The sequence below is a fragment of the Apodemus sylvaticus genome, chromosome 22, assembly GCF_947179515.1.
Source record: "Apodemus sylvaticus chromosome 22, mApoSyl1.1, whole genome shotgun sequence".
In the NCBI taxonomy this organism is placed as follows: Eukaryota; Metazoa; Chordata; class Mammalia; order Rodentia; family Muridae; genus Apodemus; species Apodemus sylvaticus.
In genome coordinates, this window is record NC_067493.1 from 58,909,512 (window position 1) to 58,935,998 (window position 26,487).

At 41.6% G+C, this 26,487-nt stretch overlaps 1 protein-coding gene across 2 annotated transcripts; it reads right to left on the bottom strand.

Moving 5' to 3' along the window:
* Positions 1-191: 191 nt before the first annotated feature.
* On the bottom strand, positions 192-26,208 carry Ankle2 (ankyrin repeat and LEM domain containing 2). Of its 2 annotated transcripts, none has more exons than XM_052168425.1 (13): positions 26,020-26,208; positions 21,917-22,390; positions 20,270-20,482; positions 18,887-19,080; positions 18,610-18,798; positions 16,144-16,266; positions 13,606-13,672; positions 8,464-8,633; positions 7,123-7,229; positions 6,456-6,646; positions 3,359-3,971; positions 2,356-2,487; positions 192-1,970 (listed from the first exon to the last, which is right to left on the bottom strand). In XM_052168425.1, exons 1-13 carry the CDS (start codon positions 26,204-26,206, stop codon positions 1,751-1,753), a joined length of 2,880 nt encoding a protein of 959 aa, XP_052024385.1. In that variant the 5' UTR covers positions 26,207-26,208; the 3' UTR covers positions 192-1,750. The 2 variants fall into 2 exon arrangements, with proteins under 2 accessions (XP_052024385.1, XP_052024384.1); XM_052168424.1 differs by having other exon boundaries at positions 18,887-19,083.
* Between the last annotated feature and the right edge of the window lie 279 nt (positions 26,209-26,487).

A 26,487-nucleotide genomic window follows, 5' to 3' on the forward strand; every position in this document is an offset into this window, starting at 1 on the left:
GACAGAATCATCAGGTGTTACTAATAGATATACACCCTTCACAGTAGTGAAAAAAATAGTCCAAAGGTGGCTTAAAGTTTAAAATGGGCCAGCAAGATGGCTTAGCAGGTAAAACTCACTTCCAGTGACTTGAGTTGGATTCCTGAGACCTACATGGTGTAAGAACTGACTCCCAAAAGTTGTCTTAAAAGTAGGGCAAAACTAGTACTTCAATTCTTTATTTGAGTATGAAAAATACAACAACAAAAATAACCCCACAGGACAATAAGACTGTAGAGAAAACAAAATCATAGCGAATATAATGTGTGGGTTTTGGTTTCTTTTGAGAACAAACATAACCTTTGGGATTGTTTCCAGGTCACTTTATTGGCTGTCTTGTACTTAAGAGCGCATCTGCTTACAAGGAAACTGAATCCAAAATCTCAATTCTGATATTTCTTACCACATTAAAATAAGCTTTAAAAGAAAAAAAAGACCTAAACATTTGAGCTCAGAATGACTTTATTATTATTTTGGGTCTTTCTTTCTCTCTCTCTCTCTCTTTTTTTTTTGAAACTAGATCTCTGTATAGTTTTGGCTGGCCTCAAACTCAGAGAACCCCCCTCCCTTTTGTCTAATGAGTGCTGGGTTTAAAGGCTTGCCTGGTCAACATTTTTAAGAAAAGAGAATCTAACACCCATTTAGCACTATGTGATCTCAAAATCTAAATTTGGAAAAATTAAATGACTCACAAAAGGCACTAAAGTTGGCAAAATCAGTGGTATAGTTCTATATTGGGATTAAGCACTGTCTATAGACTACTATTGGCTTTGTGCAAGCAACTGTGCCAGAGAGCCAGGACCCAGCTTCAGCAAGGTGGCTTTATCTTGGTGCCTTAGGGTGTGCAGTGCAATTCTGTACACATCTCTTGGGATAGCCAAAAGTAAACAAACACCACAAGCCCCTGAAATGAACTCAGATCTTAAGTGCTAAACTCTAGTGTAATGCTCTTTAAATAATTTCTAAAATATGGGATACATCTGTTGTGTAATCATGCTCAGTGAAATCTCAGGATAAATTTTAAGACTAGGGAACAACTTCTAGATTACTTATCTAGATTACTTGCTACACTGACAAGTACTGAGAAATAATTTTGTTTTGCTTGTAGTTATTGCTGGTAAGTTTCCTATGATTGCTGGCATGATTCTCAATGGCTTTAACTCCCCCCACCCCATCTTCTGGCAGTGTTTCGAGCATTGTTACTGAAGTCTGAGTCAGGGCCCATCTGCTTCTCTGTCACCCACTTTCTCACGGTTGGAATAACTAGGATAAAGTGAAATAGTTATACCATTGCATGTCAGAAAGCTGTCCCTCCCCCCAAAAGAGGCAACACATAATTCATCTATTTCTGAAATAGTGGTGTTAGCGGTGTTGCAGAGTTGCTAACACATTCAATTAGCAACACTTCACTTCTCTTGTTAACAGACTTTGCATCTTTGCTCCATTTCAAAATTAGAAGTTTCCACCTGCAAAGTCTTACTATAGCTACACTTTCAATTAGTATTTCAGCTTGCTTTCATTAACTTCTTCCAAAATATCAGACATTCAAATTATACTCAGAACATGGTATTTTCTAAAATTCTGGTACCCTCAAAGTGAGGATTAAGTTATTCAGAATACATTCTTTCATGGAATTTTTACCAATAAATATTACTCTTCTTTTACAAACAAAGAAGTAAATGAATCTCAGGAGTGAGCATACTGGCTGGCTCTACAGAGCTGCAAGTCGGGCCATGCATGCCACTCTTTGGAAGTGTCTCCCATGTGCTGGACTGTAGCGTCCAGGGCTGTGCAGGCCAGAGGAGGAGGTGGTATGGCCAGGCTTACTGGGGCTGCTACCAGCTGGACTGCATCGTCCTGAGCAGCTATGAGAGCAATCAAGATCCACCGGCTCAGTTGTGAACTTCCCTTTGAGTGCAGGACTTGGCCAACTATGGAAACCAAAAAGATTTGTTACCACAGAAAAGCACACTACAGAGTAGAGATTTAAGAACAGAACAAAGACATAGGCATGATACTTGTCTTAAGGAGAGGAATACTCCTATATCTCAAATATGGAGACTGTACACACAACACCCATGTTGTTCCAGCTATAAATTCTGGACACTGCCTCCCCTGATGCAGTTTGCCAGGAGCAAGCCTGGTCTACTTTTCTACTCAATGGACATCTATCTGCCTTTGTGGCCACATCTATATGGATGCACAGGCCAGGCTGACATTGGGGAGCTACCCAGATTAGCTTTGTTACTATGAGAAAGCCACCCATGTATAATAACCCTATCAGCCGCTGCAAGCTGATGTTGTGATTAGTAGTACCTCTGTCTGTCTGAGGGCGAGTAACACATGACGGTACTTTTCCATCTGTGGACTGCTGGGTACAGACCAAAGTCAATATTCACACACTCAAGAGCTGCTAAAACATCTCGATCTAGTTTTGATGGTTCGTCTCTAGAATTCAGAACAGAAAAAATATAAGAAAAGGCAGAAACACTGTGGGGGGCAGAAACTTAAAATATTAAGGCATAGTATTTTTAACTCAAGAACCAATCTGGAGGGACTAAAGAAATGGTTCAGCGCCGGGCGGTGGTGGCACACGCCTGTAATCCCAGCACTCTGGGAGGCAGAGGCAGGCGGATTTCTGAGTTCGAGGTCAGCCTGGTCTACAGAGTGAGTTCCAGGACAGCCAGGGCTATACAGAGAAACCCTGTCTCGAAAAAACCAAATCCAAAAAAAAAAAAAAAAAAAAAAAAAAAAGAAATGGTTCAGCAGCTGAGGGGTACTGGTCTTACAAAGGATTGGAGTTTAGCTTCTAGTATTCATGAAAAAACAAACAAACAAACCCCCCCCCCATCTGGGCTGAGCATATAAACCACTAAAACAGCCTAACGTGGGTAGATGGGTAGAGCTGGTATGCAAGACCAGGGTTGGTCAAAGTAAATGATGTAAGGAATGGTAAAGACCTCTTTAAGATACTGGTTGGGGTGCATGCCTTTAATCCCAGCACTTGGTAGACAGAGTCAGGTGGATTTCTGAGTTGGAGGCCAGCCTGGTCTACAGGGTGAGTTCCAGGACAGCCAGGGCTACACAGAGAAACCCTGTCTTGAAAAACAAAAAATAAAAATAAAACTATATATATATACTATTTGAGTCTTCCATGGTAGTATCATATGCCCTTATGGTCTTGAGTCTTAAACATAAAACAGATGAAATCATTTGGTTGGTACTCCCTTATTGACATTGGATTAGCATAGTCCAGATAGAAGACCCCCAAGGATATTAAAAACTACATACTCATTATAGTGCTACAAGCAAATCTTACCCAGACAGGAAGAGTCTCGTGGTGGAATCTACTGTGGCAGATGAGAACCCAGGTTCCAGACCATCCTGAACCCCAAGTTGGGGGCTGTTGGGGCCCAAAGACATTTCAGCCATTGCCTCTGACACCTCACTGTTGGTTCTGACTTGCTTATTTTCAAGTCTTGCTATTGCAGGAGGAGATACCAGCAAGTCACTTTCTACATCTTTTCTTGAAGCTAGGTTTCTATTTTTATTTGGTGCCTCAAAAAGGCTATCTCCTAGACTTTGCAAATTTAGTTTATCAAACTCTTGAGTCAAAATAGAAACAGGTGGTGGAAGGGCCTCCTCTTCATTTGTGGCCTCTAGTCCCCTTCCATCTGCAGTCCTGCTGTTCAGAGGATGACAAAACCCATTTCTGCTGTTATCTGGGTAAGATCCAACTGAGGCTTCTCCAGGGTCCAACTTCTGTCCCAAAGGGAGGGAACCACTTTTAGAGTTTTGGAACTTATCAATTGTGGGCTGACTCTGACTTGTAACTATATTTTGATGATTTTTAATTTCTTCCAAGCTAATGTCATCATCCCCATCTAGAAATGCTCCCACGGAGATCGAATTGCTGTACTTCTTTCCACTGCCTGTAAGAGCAACAGAACTGCTTATCAATGTGCAGGATGAAACTGTAACAGAGCCTTCACTCAGTGTAAACCCTGCAACCCAAGCAAGAAATAACCACTTCAAAACTGGTTAGGTTTTAAGACAAGGGTCATGTGGCCAGTTTCCCACAAGTTGATTTGATAAGGTTCTAGAAATACTATGTAGAAGCAGCTTGTGAAAAATTACTTCATGAGGGCAGGAGTGATGGCTCAGCAGCTAAAAGCACACTGACTGCTCTTCCATAGGTCCTGAGTTCAATTCCACATGGTGGATCACAATGACCAATGCCTCTTCTGGTGTGTCTAAAGACAGTCACAGTATACTTACATAAATAAATCTTTAAAAAATAAATAAAAAATAAAAACTACTTCATGAAGTATATCATCTTGAGAGTAGTAGTCGCTATATGAGAACTCTTTAACATTAACTAAGTGCTTATAGTTTCATGAAACAATAGGTTCAGAGTATATAAAGATGCATCCTGGCACTGACTCCCAGCCTGGTACAGTTTCTTCCACAGCCCATGTGCATACCCTTTACTCTACATATTCAACGTTGCTTCTCAGACTCATTTTTTTTTTTAAGATTTATTTATTATTATATGTAAGTACACTGTAGCTGTCTTCAGACACCAGGAGAGGGAGTCAGATCTCTTTAGGGATGGTTGTGAGCCACCATGTGGTTGCTGGGATTTGAACTCAGGACCTTCAGAAGAGCAGTTGGTGCTCTTACCCGCTGAGCCATCTCTTCAGCCCTTCAGACTCATTTTTAATTCAGTATGATGTGTGTCTAGGTACATAACATGTGCGTGCAAGGAGTGGCATGAAACTAGAAGTCACAGTACTCTGTGAAGTTTACACCATTCACTTCTTTAAAGAGTTTTTTTTAAAGTGCCAGGCGGTGGTGGCGCACGCCTGTAATCCCAGCATTCTGGGAGGCAGAGGCTGGCGGATTTCTGAGTTGGAGGCCAGCCTGGTCTACAGAGTGAGTTCTAGGACAGCCAGGGCTACACAGAGAAACCCTGTCTCCAAAAACCAAATCCAAAAAAAAAAAAAAAAAAAAAAAGAGTTTTAAAGTATAATTTTATTTAAAACCATGATTTTTCTGCCTAAGGATAGAGTCACTTACTTCCTCAGCCAATCCTCACCTGTAGGTGAAGAAACCTGTACAGAGGGTTCTACTGCTGTAAGCTCGAACACTTTCTTGGGAGTGTTTTTTGAGACAGGGCTTCTCTGTATAGTCCTGGCTGTTCTGGAACTCACTCTGTAGACCAGGCTAGCCTCGAACTCAGAAATCCGCCTGCCTCTGCGTCCCAAGTGCTGGGATTACAGGCGCGCGCCACCACACCCGGCCCAAGCTCGAACACTTGATTAAGCAAACTGACTGTCCAGAGCCTAGACGGAACATTTACTTTCTGGGAAACTCTCCACATTGGGATCTTAACAATCATTATAGTTTTAAGGTGTTTCTTAAAAAAATTTTTTTAAAATATATTTTATTACATGAGTGTTTTGCTTGCTTGTATGTTATATGCATTTTTGTGTGTGCCTGGTGCCAGCAAAGGTAGAAAGAGGGTGTGGGACCCTCTGGAACTGGAGTTATAGATGGTAGTCAACCACAATGCATATGGGTGCTGGGAACCGAATTTGGGTCCTCTCCAAAGTATTTTTAACTGCAGAGTCATTTCTTCAGCCCCAGGTATTTCTTTGATAGTAGTTAAGATACATGATTTTTCCTTCTTTAAAGAATATTTTTCTTTTCCCATTTCACTTTAGGTATATAACATTAAAAACATAATATCTCCTCCTACCCCCTAGTGCTGGAAACTGAACCTATGGCGTTGTTCGTGGTAAGCACATATTTTACCAGAGTTACAACACAGACTAATTTACCTAATTTCTTTAATGGTGTTGGTGAATGATGACTTATTTTTATATATTTTTTTTGTACTCAGGTTAACCTTTTCGAAGCATTCCATTAACTTGCTTTGTACTCAAGACATGCTATATCCAATGACTGTACAAAATTCCATGCCCAGTATTCTGAAACCTATGTTCCTTATTCTTTTTCTGACATTACACAAATATAAAGCCGAAAGCCTCGGACTCCTTGCAAGAATGCCATGTTTTTCATGTAGTATACACACGTTGTATGTATAAGAAGCCGAAAGCATCGGACTCCTTGCAAGAATGCCATGTTTTTCATGTAGTATACACACGTTGCTTGTTGTGATTCTGAATTTTTCTATACTATCCCATGCATACGACACAGTTTATATACCTGCATATACACACAAGTGTTCCAGACATATAGAGCTCACTGTGATACCTTGCTTTTGTTTGCTTGTTTGTTTTAACACAATAGTATGCACATTTTCTGACATCAGTTTGAGGAAAAAAATCTGATTTTACAGTAAAAGCATATAAAGAAAGAGAAGAGAAACCCAGACACCTGCACCTACTTACCACAATCTGAGCGCTGGTCCTGAGGGCAGTCTTCATTTTCTCCCATTTCTTGTTGAGCCTTTTTGCTTAACTCCTTCTGGATAAGGTATTCTTCTAGTCTTTGCAAGCCTTCCTGGGAAGACAGATCAACAAAACATCCCAGAAATTCCCAGTATTCAACCCAGGGATACCCCAGCTCATGAGCTAGCTCCCTGTAAGAAATAAAACACAGCAGTTGAGAAAACAGGAAAAGAAAGCAAAACAAAAACCCAACTACACAGAAAATAGCACATAACCTCTTAAGAGCCACTGTTGTTTTGAGTATTTTACTTTGCCCTACTTTGGGGCATTTTCTCATTCTCCCCCAGTGGTTAGATCCTGCATACTCTTGAGTTACTCTAACATAGCAAGTGACTCTTATTCATGAAAGAAGCCCAGTGTACAATCATAACTTCACAGCAAAAATAAAAATCACACACAAATCCTCCTAATGTATGTCCTTGCTTTGGTTAAGTACATAAACTTTAGGTCTGTATTAGGTTCAAACTGGGAACATACTTTGAAAAAAGGCTCTAATTCCTTCTGGGAACTGTTATATTTCAGTATTCATAATTAATATTTTTTAATCATTTATCCACAACCACACAGCACACTTTGCTCAGCCTGGCAGTCATGGTCCTATAAATACCTTCCAACTCTCTCAACGCCTCGTTCTGGGTCAGCCTTTCTGATGCTGTGGAAGAAGCCTGCTTTCTTTCGAGGTGGAGTTTTCCAGAGCTTACGAAAATCTTCTGCCTGGAAGAAAGTGACAAGATAGGCTATGCTTCATGCAGCTCACCAGAGACTTAGAACCACCAACACCACAGACTTAATGGCTTTCTACCACCTTACAGATTCTGCAGTCATTTCTATATATAGCCAAGAGACAGCACAACCTCATGGGATCTGGGAAAGGTTGGGTTGGTTGTATGACTTTTTCTAAGTAGATGTTTACAACTCCAGAAAAAGCAATACAAAGGAGAGCTGCCTTTCTGTACAGCCTAATGTTGAGGGTCAGATCTGGCCCAGGATGGATGGCTTAAGTATGAAGCCTCACCCTAAGGACCTCAGATACTGTCTATCTGCTATCTCACTGGTTCATATCCCTTTTCCCCTTACATATAAAAGGAAAGCTGACATCTCTTTCTCATGAATAATCCTTACTGGAATTTTCTTGCAAATTAATTAGAAAATTGTTTTGTGACAAGATCTTACTGGGTGTATAACCCAGACTTATTTTCTGGGTGTATAATTGTGATAGACCTGCCTCAGCCTTCCAAGAAGCTGGAATTACAGCCTGTGCCACCATGACAAGCTTATTTAGAAAGTTTTTCTTTCTTTCTTTTCTTTTTCTTTCTTTTTTTTTTTTTCTGTTTTTTTGAGGCAGGGTTTCTCTGTGTATCCCTGGTTGTCCTGGAACTCACTATGTAGACCAGGCTGGCCTCCAACTCAGAAATCCACCTGCCTCTGCCTCCCAAGTGCTAGGATTAAAGGCATGTGCCACCACTGCCCGGCTAGAACATTTTAAATAATAATCAGTGAGATGTATTTCATTGGAGAAAGCTGTCAACTGTAAATCTGTCATGAAAGCACACAGACCCAGCAAATCCATTATTTGTAAGTAGAGCTCAATTAAACAGGTGTATGATAAGAACTCAGGAACATGGGGGAAGTTAAGAGTTTCAGGTGTAGGAAGCTCAGTCTGGAATTTGAATTTGCAAATGTGGAGCTCCCTAAGTTGCAATGGATTGGTAAATAACAAAAGGAACTTGGCCAGGAAAACACTAATATGCTAGGAGGCCTGGGCTTTGAATACACCTTCCCTGGCCACATAACAAAACAAACACTCCAAGGACTCATTAATACTTCATTAGAGGTGATCTGAGATAAAGATGACCTTAGGCTTCCATAAGTTGGCCTCCAAGACCAAAACAAAGCAACAGATTGGAGCATTGGACCCTAAAATGTAGTTCTTTTCCTGGCCACTCACTTTGGATGGACTCAGAGGCCCCACAAACGCTCTCAGTGTCATCACAGGATCTCTGGGGCTGCTTCTGCAGTGGTCAGCATTAGAGGCTTCAGCTTTCTGGTCTGAGGACCACAGTTCCCCAATGACAGGAGAAGTGTCTTCTGCTCTCAGAAGTGGCACATAGTAGTGACCTGAATAGGAGATAAATGTCAGCCACAAGCTTTTACTTACTTTCGTCTGAGTCAGGGTCTAGGAGAACAGCAAGGAAAGGACCAGGCAATAAGATAGGCTTGGGGTCTAAGACCAATTTGTGCCAGCAATTACATAGTGAGTCCCTTCACCATTCTCTACTAAAGCAGGGTTTTGTTTGTTTTTGTTTTCTGAGCCTTGCATGCATAATGAAGACAATGACACACCATTTGAAGCTTTGAGATTACAAATGAAGATGCATACTTATAATATTCTTCAATCCATGGACTGCCAAGAGTAAATGTTTGTAAAAAGGATGAACTATGAGCAAACAGGTCAGTAAGTCCTATCCCATATGAACAAACAAACCAACCTACCCGACATTGCTTCTACTCAATCTGTAGTTTCCTGTTTTGTTCGATGGTTTATCAATGTTATTTCACCTAAACTTCAAATCTAGAAGGTATCATGTAATTCTTGTCTTTAAAAATTATCTAATCTGTCTCCACTTTTATTTGGAATTTTTTTTTTTTTTTTGGATTTGGTTTTTTTGAGACAGGGTTTCTCTGTGTAGCCCTGGCTGTCCTAGAACCACTCTATAGACCAGGCTGGCCTCCAACTCAGAAATCCACCTGCCTCTGCCTCCCAAGTGCTGGGATTACAGGCGTGCGCCACCAACGCCCGGCTCTGTCTCCACTTTTACATAATTATTTTATGGTAAAACTGCTGAAGCCAAACTACTTTTTCCTAGTCCCCATCATCTCTCTAACACACACACACACACACACCTCTCAACCCTTCTTTCTATATCAATCTATAAAACATACCATCAAATTCATGTCCTCAAACAGTGGAACAAAACAAAAAACATGAAGAAAATAAGTAAAGAATGAGAGAAGAAGCAAGCAGACACCCATGGAAGCTGTGAGCCTGGAGCCGTGAATCTGATTAGGACAGAGAAGGAGCTTAGTACCCAGAGGTCACACTTCCTTCTTCCTTGACTCCATTTCTCATTCTTGTAGAAGAGGTGTGCTAGAATATCAGCTTGTCATGCTGCTCACAATTTCCTGGGAATTTTTTTTTATTTCAAGTGCTTATAATAGCTTTTATATCTTTCTTTTTCTACTTAAAACAGTGTTAACATAGAGCCTACCTAAAGAAAACCCCACAGCATTAAAATGTATCTTTAACATTTATTACTTGTTTAGAAGGCACATGAGGCCCCAGGTTTGATACTGAGCACTACATAAAACTGATAAGGTGGCTTATACCTACAATTCCAGTTCTCGGGAAGTCAAGGGAAGAAGATCAGATTTTTTATTCCCCCCACCCCCCAGACAGGGTTTCTCGGGTGTAGCCCTGGCTGTCCTGAACTCACTCTGTAGACCAGGCTGTCCTTGAACTCAGAAATCCACCTGCCTCCGCCTCCCAAGTGCTGGGATTAAAGATGTGTGCCACCAAGGCCCGGAGGGAAGAGGATCAGAAATCAAGGTCATCCTGAGTTTAGTGAGCTTTGAGACCATCTTGGGCTACATGAGATTTTCTATTAAAAAAACCAATGGGGGTGATTGATGGAGGTAGAGCTCAGCAGTTATGGGAATTTGCTGCTTGGACAGGGTACTAGGATCTGGTTTCCTTAATTCTAAATACCTACTTTGTAGTAGTCTCGTTGCACAGAATCCAACACCTTCTTCTACTCTCTGTGGGTACCAGGTATGCACTTGATGCACATACATATATGCACACAAAACACTCATGTGCATACAATAAAAATAATTTTTAAAAATAGGAAAATGGTTGGACATAGTGGCATATGCCTTTAATCCCAGCTCTCTGGAGGCAAAGGCAGGCTAATCTCTGTGAGTTTAAGGCCAGTTTGGTCTACAGAATAAGTTCCTGGGCAGCCAAGAATATATAGTATGACCCTGCCTCAAAACAAACAAATCAACCAGGGAAATGTATTTAGCATTTCAGTATCTGAGTTTGTGACTGATATTACATACCTATGAGATTTTCATAAATGACAGATTTCTATTCCCTTCCCATTTCATGAATTTTGAAATAATGGCTGATTTTTTGGAAAGTGCACAACAAAACTCATGTATAACCTAGCTATTCATAAAATAAGGCTTACCTTTCTTTTGAATATTCAAGTCCCTTAAAAATTTAGAGGTTAGGTGTATTTAGAGGTATGTGTATATATGAGTATATGTGTGCACATGTTGAGGATGGAACCTAGGGCTTTGTATATCAAAATATTCCAGAAATATACTTTACCACTGCAAGATGTTAAAGCTTGTATATAAAGGGCTGTGAGATAGATCAAAGGTAGAGGTGTCCAGTATGCTTGAGGACCTCAGTTCAATCCCCAGCACATTGGAGAAGGCAATAATACTGCATCAACAAACTGGATTCAGAAGCTCAGTGATTTTGTGTCGAGCTTTTTTATCCTATTCATTTCCTTAAAATGTTGTATGTCAGGGGCTAGAGAGATGTCTCAGTGGTTAAGAACATTAACTGCTCTTCCAGATGACCTAGGTTCAATCCCCAGCAAACACATGGTAACTTCAATATCTGACTTCCTCATACAGCCATACATGGAGGCAAAATACCAATGTACATAAAGATAGATGATAGATAGATAGATAGATGGATAGATAGATGATAGATGGATAAATAGACAGATGGATAGATGGATGGATAGGTGATAGATGGGTAGATGATAGATGGATAGATGGCAGATAGATGGATAGATAGATTATAGATGGATAGATGGATGGATAGATGATAGATGGATGGATAGATGATAGATGATAGATGGATGGATGGAAGGATGGATGGATAGACAGATGATTGATGGATGGATAGACGGGTAAATGGACGGATGGACAGAAAGACGGACAGAAGGGCGGGTGGATGGATAGTAAGTAGTGTGTTCTCTTCCTCTATGCAAGCTTGGATGTCTTTTGGATGACTGGGCAGCATGCAGCAATGTAGTCAGTTATGCAGCACGCTGCCTGAAGCATTAAGTCTAGAAGGTGAACACTGCCACAAGAGAAACACTGAAGCTCTTGCCTGGGTTTTATGACCCTCAGCAAGAACAGGGAAGGTATGCAGAATTCCACAAAGCTGAGTAACAAAAAGGAACATGGATGCAGAAGTACCATGCTAATCCCAGAAAAAACCTAGGTGATAAAATTATATGATTACAAATAAGAAAAGTCCCACCACAATCTGTAACTAAATACATTTTAAGGTATTTCTGGCAGTTTAGTTTGTGTTCTGTAACACAACTAGAGTCTCCAACAAATGACAGCTAGCCCAAGAGACATCTGTTACCTCCACCATACACTGGGATTCATGGGTGCATAGGCAGAAAGGACTAGAAGAGATCAGAGTACAATTAAAAAATCCAGACAATCTTAGATTGGGAGTATGTGATAGTGTGAATATGCTTGACCCTGGCAGTGGCACTATTAGGAGGTGTGGCCTTGTTGGAGGAAGTATGTCACTCTAGGGTTAGGCTTTGAGACCCTCCTCCTAACTGCCTGAAAACAGCTTCTGTTTGCCTCAGAACAAGATGTAGAACTCTCAGCTCCTCCTCCAGCACCATGCCTGCATGGATGCTGCCATGCTTCCAAATGGACTGAACCTCAGAATCTATAAGCCAGCCCCAATTCAATGTTTTCCTTTATAAAAGATGCCTTGGTCATTTATGCAATGGAAACCCTAAGACAGTTAGTATCCAATTGTACAAAATGTCAAATATACAGGCTAAAGGGACTCTGACTTAGATAAAATACCCAGAGACACTGTGCCAAACCATGACCATAGATATATACCTAAGAAAGAAAAGAAGTCAAAATAGAGGCCAGAAAATTTCAATTTTACTTGGTCAGCAGAAACAACAAACTGGGTCCATGGGTAGAGACAAAGAGAAAAGTATCAACACATCTTCTGAGAGGCACTGAAAATAACATAGGACAGTCCCTCTTGAAACTAACATGCCCACAGACCAGCACAGAAGCCAGAAGCTCCTGACCAGAAGGAGAGAAATGAAACAGGCCCCCAGACCTCAGCATAATTCATGGAAGTACTATTCAGGCCATAAAACTTAGCATATTGACAACACCACCTGCCAAAATGAAAGCAATGAGAAATCCATCCAAGTCCATAGTTCTGGAAAGGTCTCTAAATTTACAAACCTTGCTTTTTGGCTTCTATAGTTCCTTCCATTTCTGGCTAACTGTACCTGCTAACCGAAATATGTTGACCAAAGATATGGATTTTGTGCTTTAAAAGGTCACCCTAAGAAAGACTCATGGATATACTGGGATTCTGAACACCTAATGAAGTTGCTGGGAGGCTAATACTTTCTATTAGCTTAAACCCATGTCCAAGCAGTTTTCTCTGGTGGATACCAGAGATGAAAAGAGAGGCACTGAGGGGAAAGAAGGGAGGAGAAGAAAGTGTAGGAGAGAAAGAGAGGAGAGGAATAAAGAGATGGCAAGGAGAGAGAAAACAAGTATGAATGAATATCATACCCTCACAATCCAGCAGGATAATGGTGCTGATAGGATCCTAGATTTGAAAGGTTAAGCTGAGCTAGACAGCCTCATAGGGGCAGAAGAGGGAGACAGACTCAAAATACAACCTCCTTGAAACAGCTGAAAACAAAAGCCAAAAAACTAAACAAGGAGCTCTGGGCTTCAGCCCTCCTTAGTGAGAAATGATCAGAGAAACCTGCTCCAGAGATGGAGTGAGTCCCTGAGCGGCAATCAAGTAAGAGAGCCTAAAGTCAGAATGGCAACAGGTAGTATGAACTCAGGCAAGGAGGTATAGCATCTGGGAAACAGTGAATAATTTCATAAGGCTCTGAGGGCATTCACAGCACTATTTTTCAGAACTTGGGAAAGCAGATCAATCTCTGTTGTCCTGCCCCAGGTCCACTCATACATCGAGTCCACAACTCACCCATTAAGTATTCTCTAATCCTTTCTTTCAGTTCTAGAGATTTGTTTTTGCTTCTTTCACAAATTACCTATTTAAACAAAACAGACAAAGTGAGCATTCTAAATATTACTATATTGCATTCCTAACAAATGTTTTCTTAACTTTAAAGCTAGTAAAGTAGGACAGTATCTTTAAAATTTGTATTTATGAGTATGGGGATATGTTGTGTATATGTGTGGTTTAAGTGCCCAGGTCAGAAGAAGGTGTTGGTTCCCTTGGAGCTGGAGTTGCAGGCAGCTCTGAGGCATCCAAGTGCCTGGGTGCTGGGAACACAACTCCAGTCTTCTGCAAGAGCAGTAAGTATTCTTTTTTGTTTGGTTTTTCGAGACAGGGTTTCTCTGTGTAGCTCCAGCTGTCCTCAAATTCAGAGGTACACCTGCAACCGGGCGGTGGTGGTGCACGCCTGTAATCCCAGCACTCTGGGAGGCAGAGGCAGGCGGATTTCTGAGTTCGAGGCCAGCCTGGTCTACAGAGTGAGTTCCAAGACATCCAGGGCTATACAGAGAAACTCTGTCTCGAAAAAACCAAAAAATCCAACAAAACCAAACCAAACCCAAAAACCAGAGCTACACCTGCTTCTGTCTCCTGAGCGCTGGGATTAAAGGTGTATGGCACCACCCCAGCAAGTGTTCTTAACCACTGAAGCTTGTTTCTCCAGACCTAGAAATATCTTAATGCTAAAAATTCCACAAGACTCACACTCAGAAAACCTGTGCTGGGAGACTAGAGAGATGATGATTCATCGGTTAAGAGCACTGGATGATTTTCAGAGGACTTGGGTTCAATTTATAGCACTGACATGGCATTTTACAACTGTCTGCAATTCCAGTTTCAGGGGGTCTGAGACTCCTTCCTAGCCGGCCTCCATAAGCCCAAGTCATGCATGTAGTGCAGACATACAGAGGCAAAATCACACCCACACATAAAATTAAACAAACAAAGAAAACCTGCACTCAACAGCACAGCCTATTCTATAAGATCACTCACTAGAAACACTCATTGGAACAGGGCAAGAAAGCAGACTAGCAATATGGTACATTTTATCTTTTTTTTCCCACACGACTTTAGTTTCCCATTTTGTGAAAGAAAAAAAAAACCTTAAAAGTATCAGGGGGCTAGAAAGATGGCTCAGCAGTTAAGAACACAGACTGTTGTTCCACAGGACCTGGGTTCAATTTCCCAGCACCCACATGGCAACTTACAACTGTCTGTAACCATATTTCCAGGGGATCTGAGTCCTGCACACAGACATACTGCATCATACATGTGGGTAAACATCAATGCACATAAAATAAAAATAAATAATTTTTAAAAAGTATATAAAGTATGAATACATGAACATGCTACAGTTTCTCATCTGAAGGAGTTTTACAGTCTGAAAGTATACCTTCTCTATACAAATTTTTGCTGTTGAGTAACTGAGCTCAAACAACTACTAACTCATATAGAACATAGATCTATTTTTGCAGCTACTAGAATCAACTTTCTGAGCTCCTGTGCAATTACAACAGTAATAATGTTAGAAACAACAGAAAAGCAATTACTTTCAAATAAAATCAAAACAACAAGAACAAAAATCCCTGTATGCTACCACTTTGTGAGGCAAACTAAAATTGTTCACTCAGTTTTAGAAGGCTTATTTAGCATATTTGAGACAGTTGGTGCTATGTCCAACATTGTATATATGACACACAAGAGTCATACAATTTTAGGCTGGTTATCAAAAATCATTTTATAAACATATAGATAAAACTCTCTCTCTGTAGTAAAATTTTATTATTTTCTTTTTTCTTCTTTTCTTCATTCCCAAATTCCAAGGCTTTACTAACAGGGGTATGTAAGTGTTACTAAATGTTGTAATAGCTAAAAAAGGGGCCTGACCCTAGGGAAGACACTCCTACTAGAAGAATGTTCTTTAGGTTTTATTTCTGAAAGTAGTAGATCTAGATCAGCTAGCAGCATATAATGCCCGATTCTTAAATTAGCACTTTGGTTCTTATTAGTTCCAGGTCTGTCTTTATGTCACAGTTGCAGTATGCACTGATTGTATTTCATTCTACTGCTAAGGAACACAAAAAAGCTTGTTTCACTTGGCTTGAGTACAACTGTATGCATGTGGGCTGCTCCCTATCTGTTTTATAGCAATCAGCTGCTTTACACATTATAACCATCATGACCACTGCTACCATCACTACCCATAGCTGTTGTCATGACCACTGCCTGTTTTCTCTAACTTGGCTGGCTCATGTGTTTAAAGGGAACATGGTAAGAATGAGTTATTCATAACAAATGATGGCCAGTTTCAGAAAAATAAAAGCAGCAAGACTAGGTTATAGGTTAGCTCATCTCCTCCTGGCTCTACAAATATATCATACTCAGCAGTCAGCATTCTAAATGTGCCCCACAAGGCAAACACAACTCAGTTACAGTCACAGAATGCATATTTATATATTTTAATTTCTAACACGAGACAGTAAGTACCATTAAAATGTTACTTACATCTTCAGGAGTTTTACCATATTTATTCTTCGGATTTTTCACAATCAAAGGGTGTGAAGAAAGCACATTGACTACATCCACATTTCCAAATTTACAAGCAAAATGCAATGGTGTATCAAAGCCCTAGGAAAGGTGTAAAAGCAGCACAATTGTTTACTCAAATCATTAACATGAAACAGTGAAAGTAGGTGTTTATTTAAAACAGTGGTTCTCAATCTTCCTAAGCCTACAACCCTTTAGTACAGTTCCTCATGTTGTGGTGACGCCCAACCCCCATAAAATTATTATAAAAATGGAGCACCAGTCCAGTGCTCAAGGAGACAATTTAAAGAAAAGGCTGATCCTAAATAGAATAAAGAGAGTGGTGACCCTCAGGGCATCACTTACTCAGCTAAACTTCTAAGTTGTGAAAAGAAATTAAAAGTTTTAATTCCAGCACTCAGGAGGCAGAGAGACAGGCTGATCCCTTGAGTTTGAGGCCAGTCTGATCTACAGGGCAAGTTCAAAAATAGCCAAGTGAAAGAAACCATCAAACCGGAGAGCTGCCCGGTGGTGGTGTTGCATGCCTTTAATCCCAGCACTTGGGAGGCAGAGGCAGGTGGATTTCTGAGTTTGAGGCCAGCCTGGGGTCTACAGAGTGAGTTCCAGGGCAGCCAAGGCTACACAGAGAAACCCTGTCTCGAAAACCAAACCAAACCAAACCAAACAAACAAACAACCCCCCAAAAAAGAGAGTTACCCAAGGCTACACAGAGAAAAGTCTGTCTTAAAAACCAAAAACAAGAGCTGGAGAGATGGCTGAGCAGTTAAGAGCACTGACTGCTTTTCTGGAGGTCCTGAGTTCAAATCCCAGCAACTACATGGTGGCTCACAACCATCCATAATGGGATCTGACGCCCTCTTTTGGGGTGTCTGAAGATAGCAACAGTGTACTCATACATAAAAGAAATAATTCTAAAAAAACACAACAACCTTCAAAACAAAACTTGCTGGTAGAAATGTATTTGAGGCCATGTTCCAGCCACAGCAAGCAGAAGACCCCAGCAGCTTTGGCTACTTGCTTCTGGCCTTAGAGTCAAGGACATAAGAAAATGTTTGTGGAATCTCCCTCCTCTGCTAAGCTGCTGTCTTGTCAGGCCTGACCCTGCACGGAGGCCCAGAGAGGCCATTTCGTGAAGCTGTGAAGGTGAAGCCTCGGTTGCTTTGGAGACCCTGAGATGTTGGAGATGCTAGAGCCAAGGGACACCTGCCAAGGAGAGCTGCAAACCAGGTATGGGAGCAATCAAGAGACAGAAGGTGCTGCCGTCAACAAAGTTGAGTGGAATTAGAAATATCAAGAATGCTTTGGTATCAGACATGGCGATACAGAGTTTGGAGTCTGTCCTGCTGAGATTTTTTGGTCCTATCAGTCCAGTATTTCCCTCACTATGTTCCCATTCCTCCCTTTTGGAATGGTAAAGTGTATCTATGCCATTGTATGTTGGAAGTATGTGATCTACCTTTTGATTTTTAATTTACAGGGGTTACAATTAAGAGATTGCCATGAGTCTCTACACAGATTTTGAATTTTTAAACAGTGTTGAGATTACAGACTATGGAGACTTTTGAAGTTGGACTAAATGAATTTTTGCTTTCTGGCCACATGGAATGTGGTGGTTTGAATAGGAAAGGTCCCCACAGGCTCACAGATTTGAATGCTTGGTTGGAGGGAGTGGGAATATTAGGAGGTGTGGCCTTAGAGGAAGTGTGTCACTGGGGGTGGGCTTTGGGGTTTTAAAATAACTCAAGCCAGCCCCAGTGTCTCTCTCCAGCCAGTGTCTCTCTCCTGCCTGTGGATCCAGATGCAGAACTCTGCTGCTCTCCAGCACCATGTCTGCCTGTATGACACCAGGCTTCCCACCATGATGGGAACATACAGCAAGCCCTGATTAAATGCGTCCCTTTATAAGAGTTGCTGTAGTCACACTGTCTCTTCACAGCAAAGGAACTTTAAGACAGACCAACTCCCTATAAAAGGGTTAGACCAACTGAGGCATCTGGAAAGAATACACTCTAATCTGTTGAGCTGCCTGCAGGATGTGTAGTGTGTTCCAGGTTCCCAGTTCTTTGTAAACTGTCACCCATGCTAGCTAGGATGGGCCCTGGTGGTACAACTGTCTGAGTCATTTCTGTTCCTGTAAGTAATCCCTCACCCATACCATATTCCTATAGCATCAAGTTGGGTTTTGGTGATATCTGTACTTTGGTCTGTTATGAGTTCCCCATGAGTTCCCAATGTGTATGCTACGTCTCCCCCAAGATAAGTTTTGTTATGTAACACCCTCATAAACATCTTTCTAAGTCAATGAGTGTTCTTGTCTTCCTAGTATTCTATAAGCCTTGCATGTTGATGTAGCCCAGAAAAAGAAACACTCTCACATATCAGGAACCCAAACCTTTATCAGACAAATTAATGAGGAATACTTACCACTTTGTCAGGAGTATTAAGATACAGGTCGACAATGTAGAGGATGCGCTTCTGTAGCATGTCCACGTTATCATCTGGGTACATCAGACGCATAAATTCAGGGTTTTCCAGAGTCTCTAATGTCAGCTGGCACACAGAAGCCTGATTCTCTTTAGCAGCAACATGCATAACATTGTACCTACATCCTTCCTGAAAGAAGACCACATGTTGAGCTTCATATTTGTTAAAACATGGTCAGGAACACTGTGACCAGAAGTGATGTTAGAAGCATACTTACTTGTACAATGGTTGGGTTGTCCCCAGAACCAATTAGATATCGAGGATTACTCCAGATAAGTTCAGAAAAGGTATGTTCCTCCCCATTTTCCACAGCTTTCCGCAGCTTGGCTGTAAGGTCCTGTGTACGGGGGTTTTTGTAACTGTTTGCTCGTTCTTTGTTTACAGTTTCTGATTCAGCCAGGCACAAGCCATCTGCTATTAAGAGACAGAACTGAAGAACACTTAATCTCAAAAACATTTTCTTCTTACTTAGTCTACTGTGGTGAAGGCTGCAGTCCCTCTACAGAGGATGAGCAGCTCTTGGAGTGACAGGTAGGAAGTGGCATGACACAGAGCACACTACAGCACCAATGCAGTGACAATTCCAATCAGATGGCTGAATACTGAAAGACATCATTTTGTGTACTTTATAGAAATCTACCTATATGTGCCTCCTGAGTGTTGGCATTAAGGGCATGTACTACCATGTCTGGCCATTTAGAGTACTTTGAAGATAAGTCAAGAAGATATAACCTACAATATTCTATAATAATAAAATCTATATTATTAACATAATATATACTAATATAATAATATAATCTGTATCCTATAATCTATAACCTATAATCCCAGTATTCAAGGGGTTGAGAAAGGAGGATTGCAAGTTCAAGGCCAGCATGAATTAACATGATTGAGACCTTGTCTCAAAAAACCCAACTGTTATCTTCCTCAGAGAAAAAGAGTTCCATATACAGCTTCTAAAGGTTTAATCAAAACCTGAAAGTTTCATATAACATTTCCTGAGGGGGCACTTTCCCAAGATGAAAGGAGAGAAACCTGAGTAAAGGAAAAGTAGAAGGCAACAGACAAGCTCTGAACAGAAGGCCAGAGGTCCACATCAAACAACTGAAGGGACTTTTCCTACAAAGCATATGAATCAAAGCCAAGCCTCTCCAAATAGGCCTCTGGTTTTGAGTCACACAGAGGGCGCAGTCAGATTTCTAGCTCCTATATGGAGACTGATTCTTACACATCCTAGGTGTATCTTCAGGTGGTATTATAGATTGTCAGCATCGAAATACCCACAACTTAAACTATAGCCCCAAGAAAATGGAAGTGTTCCCTTTGCTGCTTCTGTGGTCCACATGCCAAGACTTGGCTCATTAGCTTCAGGGTCTACTAGCACCAGGCTCCATCCCCCCTTATGCCTTCAGAGCTTACAAGGGCAGCCCCAGTTCCTTTCTCTTTGGTTGTTCCATTATAGGACACCTCAGCTTGATAGCTCTTTCTACACCAGACTTAACTCATAGATGAAGACATGGAGGTGCCTGCCACACATCAGGAAGGAGAGCAAGAGAGGTAATGACAGCAATGAGATGGCGAGAGGTACAGAATGCCTTACCTTTCAAGCTGTCGCTGCCACAGAGAGGCACTGCCTTCACAGGAGACAGTACGGGCATAGCTCTGCTGGGAGAAGGTAAATAATCACATATCCCTCTAGCAAATTTCTCAGCATCTTCTCTGGTTGGAAAAGCTTTAAACCGGGAGCCTTTGATCAATTTGACAGCTTGTAAAGCTTCCTTTTTATCTTCGTAAACATGTATCCTTTCTGGGTCTGAAAGTACCAAGGGAAAATTAAGAGATAAATAGGTTGAAACATGTATTAACTGTACCTAGAGTTCAGCAGTCAATTTACATTTGTTAACAAGTCTATATTCACAGTTCAGATTTTCGGTCTTTTATGAAAATATTTTTAGGATAAAAAAAAGTATGTGTGTTTTTTATAACTGTATGCATATAATGTATGAGTACCCTTGGAAGCCTAAAGAGAACCAGACCACTGGAGCTGGAGTTATAGGTGGGTTATGAACCATCTAATATGTGAGCTGGATATGCAAGATTATCAAGTGCTCTTAATCACTGAGCCATCACTCTGCCCACTTCCCATTTTTCATCTTAAAGTAGGCCTTGGCTATCCAAAAATTCACATGAATACACTGACAATGTATGTGTGTATGTATATAAGCAAGCAATGATACCTTATATTCCTATGTGTTAATTACATATCCAAAGGTATAACTTACAAAATGTGATAAATTCATGAGATGTATGATAAAAAGTAAGTAACTTACTAAAAATGAATTTTAAGTGGATTAAAGATATAAATAAGAGCCGGGAAGTGGTGGCATACACCTTTAATCCCAGCACTTGGGAGGCAGAGACAGGCAGATTTCTGAGTTGGAGCCCAGCCTCACAGAGTGAGTTCCAGGACAGTCAGGGCTATACAGAGAAATCCTATTTCCTAAACAACCCTTTCCTCCACCCAAAAGGATATAAATAAAAAAAAATTCAAACTTAAAATTGTTGGATCCGATACATAACTTATTCCTATTATCTCAACAGCCATAAGAGAAAGTCAGGAGGATTGAGATTTGAAGCCCACCCTAGGCCATACCACAAGATCCAGGCCTAAGCACACAGTATAATCCTGACTAATATAATCTTTCATTTTCATTTTTTTTCCTTTTTTAAGAGACAGAATTTCTACATGCTAGCATCCACCCAAGTGTTGGTAACAATTATGTGCCTACACATCAGGTTTATGTGGATCTGGGAATTGAATACATCCATGTATGCTCCATGCATGTTTGGCAAATGCTCTACCAACTAAACAGATTTCTAGTCCAAAATGTACAATTCCTTATACAACATTACAGTTGCACAATTGGTACATTTACATTTATTATTGGTACATATTACATTATTAACCTAAAAGCTGCTCAGGTTGCAATGAATTTAAGAAAAAGGAAGATGATTCATTAGTAGTTACTAACAAATGGAAGTGAGCCAATCATTTGCAAGTCACATCTATCTGATAGAATCCATTTTCCTAGTAATTAAAAAAAAGTTTTCCTTAGAGTTAAAAAAAAAAAAGGCAGAATCAGAGGGTAGAAAGAATCAGAGGGTAACACATAAGAATAAAATTAATCTTGGGTGGTAAGATTCTAGTTTCCTAGTTTGTGTAAGGAGATATTACACAGCATGTTACCATGTCTCACAAGGCCATCCTCATATACTGGACACACTCCATAGTACAGAAGTGGCTCCTTAGCAGCTGTCACTCCAGTCTTGTGGTTCTCATTCCTTGAAGAGGCACTGAAGGGTATCGGGTGGGCACTGGATGTTACAGTTTCCTCTTCTGGAGGGTTCAAGCCCACACTGTAACCAAAATCTCTGTCCTCAGAAAAACAGGCCTGCTGAGTTTGTTTCCCATCCACAGACGCAGGAGTCCTTGAGGCACCCTGGATAAATGCCACGGCAGTCATCTCGCTGTGCTTGGGAAGAGAGGAAGTCATCAATCGACCTTGTTCTAGTAAGGCCTGAGCTAATTTCTTCTCAAAGATAAATCTTGTTGTTGATGTAATGGGTCCACATTTCAATCCAGCTTTCATAACTTCTTTTCTAAGGTCATCTGGATTCAAGAGTTTCAGTCGAGCCAACATGGCATCCATTGTCATACCACCTAAGTTCAAGAACACAAACATTAACTTGGACCACAGGACTGGAGCTCAGTAGTTAAGCACACACTTTTTTTGGGGTGTGTGTGTGTGTGTGTGACAGGTTTCAAGACAGGGTTTCTCTGTGTAGCCCTGGCTGTCGTGGAACTCACTCTGTAGACCAGGCTGTCCTTGAACTCAGAAATATACCTGCCTGTCTCCCCCGTGCTGGGATTAAAGGCATTCACCACAACTGCCCAGCAGTGCAGTTTATGAGTGCTCAGTTTCCTCACAGGATCCTACCTTAGATACAATCAATATTCTTATTCTAAAGCTATGCTTTTAACTGTAGTTGTTCAAAGGTTTTGTCCCTGCAATTTAACACATAAACAGGACTTCACACATCACTAACATCAACCTTAGGATAATTATTGAAACCCCAAGCCCCAGCTTTTTCACCTACAAAATGGAAATAATAATAGGTCCATTCTTAAGTTATAATGGGATTCAGATAAAATAATGAACATAATACTGTACCACTGGGTCTGACACTGATATAATTGCCATAAATGTCTGCTACAGCTATTCAACTGTCGAGGAACACAGGCTTTTCTTTTATTTTCTTTTTGAGACAGGGCTTCCTGATTGCTGCTGGCTGCTGCTGCATTATAACCAGCAGTCCTCCCAAATCTACCTCTTGGCTTCGCATCATGGTTTTTTTTCGAGACAGGGTTTTTCTGTATAGCCCTGGCTGTCCTGGAACTCACTTTGTAGACCAGGCTGGCCTAGAACTCAGAAATCCACCTGCCTCTGCCTCCCAAGTGCTGGGATTAAAGGCATGCGCCACCACTGCCCAGGAACACAGGCTTCTTAATCCTCGGAATGAGTAATAGCACACTGGAAAGTTAATTAAACTTAAAAACAAACAACAGCAAGAACAAACCCCTCTCATTTAAGGGCTGCCACCTCTACCACATAGAGAGGCCACAGCTGGTCTCAAAAATGCCTCTACTAACAAAACAGGTGAGGGCAATAGCATTGGAAGTATTATCACAACTTTTGCAGTTTAAATAGATAGAGGGGGAGAGGAGGTGGTGGTGGTGGCGGCGGCGGCGGTGGCGGCGGCAGCAGTATCGCATGCCTGAAATCCCAGCACTTTGGGAGGCAGAGGCAGGCAAATTTCTGAGTTCGAGGCCAGTCTGGTCTACAGAGTGAGTTCCACGACGGCCAGAGCTATACAGAGAAACCCTGTCTCGAAAAAACCAAATCCAAAAAACCAAAATAGATAGATAGATAGATAGATAGATAGATAGATAGAGATGACTCAGCAGTTAAGAGCACTGACTGCTCTTCCAAAGGTCCTGAGTTCAAATCCCAGCAACTACATGATGGCCCACAACCATCTGTAATGAGATCTGACACCCTCTTCTGGGGTATCTGAAGACACCTACAGTGTACTTACATATAATAATAAATAAAAAGGCCAGGTGGTGGTAGCGCATGCCTTTAATCTCAGTACTTGGGAGGCAGAGACAGGTGAATTTCTGAGTTCGAGGCCAGCCTAGTCTACAGAGTGAGTTCCAGGACAGCCAGGGCTACACAGAGAAACCCTGTCTCGAAAAACAAAACAAAACAAAACAAAACAAAACAAAACAAACAAACAAAAAGAAGATTGATAGAGATATAAGATATAAGAAGTTGAATTAGTTCTGCACATTAGACAAGTGTTCTGCCACTATTAATTTCCTTGCCATACTTGTGGTGTGATTATGTAGTATAGAAAATCTAGAGAATCTAAGTCAATAGCATATAGAATCCCTTTACCTTTTTATTTTGAAATAATTTGTAGACTCAAGAAATTATAAACTCTCTAGAGTTCAACTAGCCAATCATCAGCTTTCTCTAAAGGTATTTTTATAATGATAGCACATCATCAAAAACAGGAAACTGACTTCATATAACAATTCAGTGAGCAGACTTGGACTTGCTAATCCATGTAGGAATAGGTTTCTATTTTTTTTTTGACTCTTGATGTACAAGATTATAGCAGCATACCACATCCATCCATCTATCCATCCATCCACCCACCCATCCATCAGCCCATCCATCCATCCATCCACATCAGCCCATCCATCCAGTCAGCCAGCCCGCTATCCTGGGTGAGACAATAAATTCTCAAAGCCAGTATACTGCATATTTTTGTAATCCTAACCCTTAAAGGCAGGATCATGAGTTTAAGTGCAGCCTAAGGCACATAGCAAGAGTTTCATTTCTCTAAGACAAAAGCTTATGGGTACAGGGAAGGCTTAACTTCCTTGAGACACTGCTAGACTAATCTGCAGAGGGACTATACCATTAATAAACACACCAACAATGCAGGAGAACCATCTTCTCAGCACGTGCAGACTTTTGCAAACATCATATTTTTTAAATCTTATTCAGTCTAATATAATAGGTATATGCATTCATACTCACTTTAGGCTGAACTCTTTTTTCCCCCTAATAATTTATTTATTCACTTTACATCCATATCACAGGCAGTCCCTCCCCATACCAAGAATCTTTTAGTGAAACAAGATGCTGCAAACACTGGTGTTTGGCTCTATACCTTATTAGCCACATGCACTGCTCTCCTTCAGTGTCTGGGTGATTTTCACTGTGACCTTGGTTCTCTTGAGTTTTTGGTACAATGTTCACTGAGTAAACGGACTAGTGCGCACTATACTTATTAAAGAAGCCCTTACTGCTTTGTGCTTTCCTGTAATTGCATGTACAGCTGTATGTGTGTGTGTATTCCCAAGTGAGAGATTAGCCTTTTTAGGCGCCACTTCCTTTTTTTAACCTCAAATGTTTTACATCCTGATCAGTTTGCCCTCCCTCTCCTCTCAGTTTCTCTCCACCCACATCAACTAGCCATGGCACACCAAGTTGCAGTAAGACTATGCTATTTTCTGAGGGGGACAAGAGAATGTAAAACCCAAAAGACAGGGTGTTGGCCTTGTTGTCACGACACAAACATTTCATCTCTCCACAGCCTTGTAAAATAATCAGCACGACCCTGTCCTTCCTGTTCCAGTTTCTTCAGCAAAAACAAAAACAAACAAAAAACCCCAAACCAAAAAAAAACCCAAAAACCCCCAAGAAACCAATGACTACTAAGAAAGGGTTGATATGTACGTCAGTGGTAGAAGATTTGCCAAGATGTGCCAGGCCTTGAGTTTTATCCCCAGCCCTAAATAATGAGGTGAAATTGTGTTTAAGTTCATAGTAGTAAATGGAGCCTCATTCACCTGTAAGATCTTGTTAGGGTTGGGTTATCGCTAAAGTTCTAAGGGTTTAGTTAACGGTTTAAAATGTCATGTTCCTTCTAGAATATCTGGGTGCAGGGGGATTACTATTCATTTTCCACTAAGAACTAGATTTAGGAGAAAGTGAGTGTTAGTGAAAAGTGACTTCTGAAGAACACATACCTCGTAAGCATGGGATAATAGTTTAGGGAGGTGGAGAGCTAAGAAGAAAAGTGCTAACTACGAACAGGGCTGTGGGTTCTTATCAGCAGTTCCCAAAACACCCGCCTACGGACTCGGGCCGCGACCGTGTCCAGGGGTCGGGCGGGGAGAGTGAGGCTTTCCTCCCACGACTACCGCAGCCTTACCTGGCTGAGCGGCCACCGCTTCAGTCGCGCCAGGTGGAGAGGAGAGTGTCCCGCAACGGTTCAAGTCCCGCGGCCGCTTCTCTAGCCGCCGGACCAGCCAGCGCACGGCGATCAGCAGCACCGAGGCTCCCAGGAGCTCCCAGGCCAGGTCCGCCCACTCCACCACAGCCAGCCGCTGCCACAACATCGCCACTGCAGGCGCCGAGGCCTTGAGCGCGGCCGCCGCAGACACAGCCCGTGCCACGCCGCGCTCGCCTCCGGCCCTTAGTGGGCCGGCCGCTCGCCTCCCCGCCGGGGCCGCGCCTGCCTCAGGCCTCCTCCGCCGGGCCGTGGGAGAAGTCCAGGTGGACTGCGCGCGCACGGCGGGGCCTCCCGTTTCCCAACGACTAGGCCAGAACGCGGCCAGGACCCCAGCCTCAGGCGGCTTCGGGGGCAGCCGAGGTCCTAATGAACGCGAGCGCAGCCCGG

Bases quoted from the DNA above. Each gene is read 5' to 3' on its own strand.
- Ankle2 (XM_052168424.1), bottom strand. From the start codon at position 26,206: ATGTTGTGGCAGCGGCTGGCTGTGGTGGAGTGGGCGGACCTGGCCTGG. The intron at 6,647-7,122 runs GTATTTATAGGA...TATTTCTTACAG, and splicing joins GGCGTTGAGAGAGTTGGAAG to GGAGCTAGCTCATGAGCTGG. The intron at 2,488-3,358 runs GTAAGATTTGCT...TCTGAATTCTAG, and splicing joins ACGAGACTCTTCCTGTCTGG to AGACGAACCATCAAAACTAG.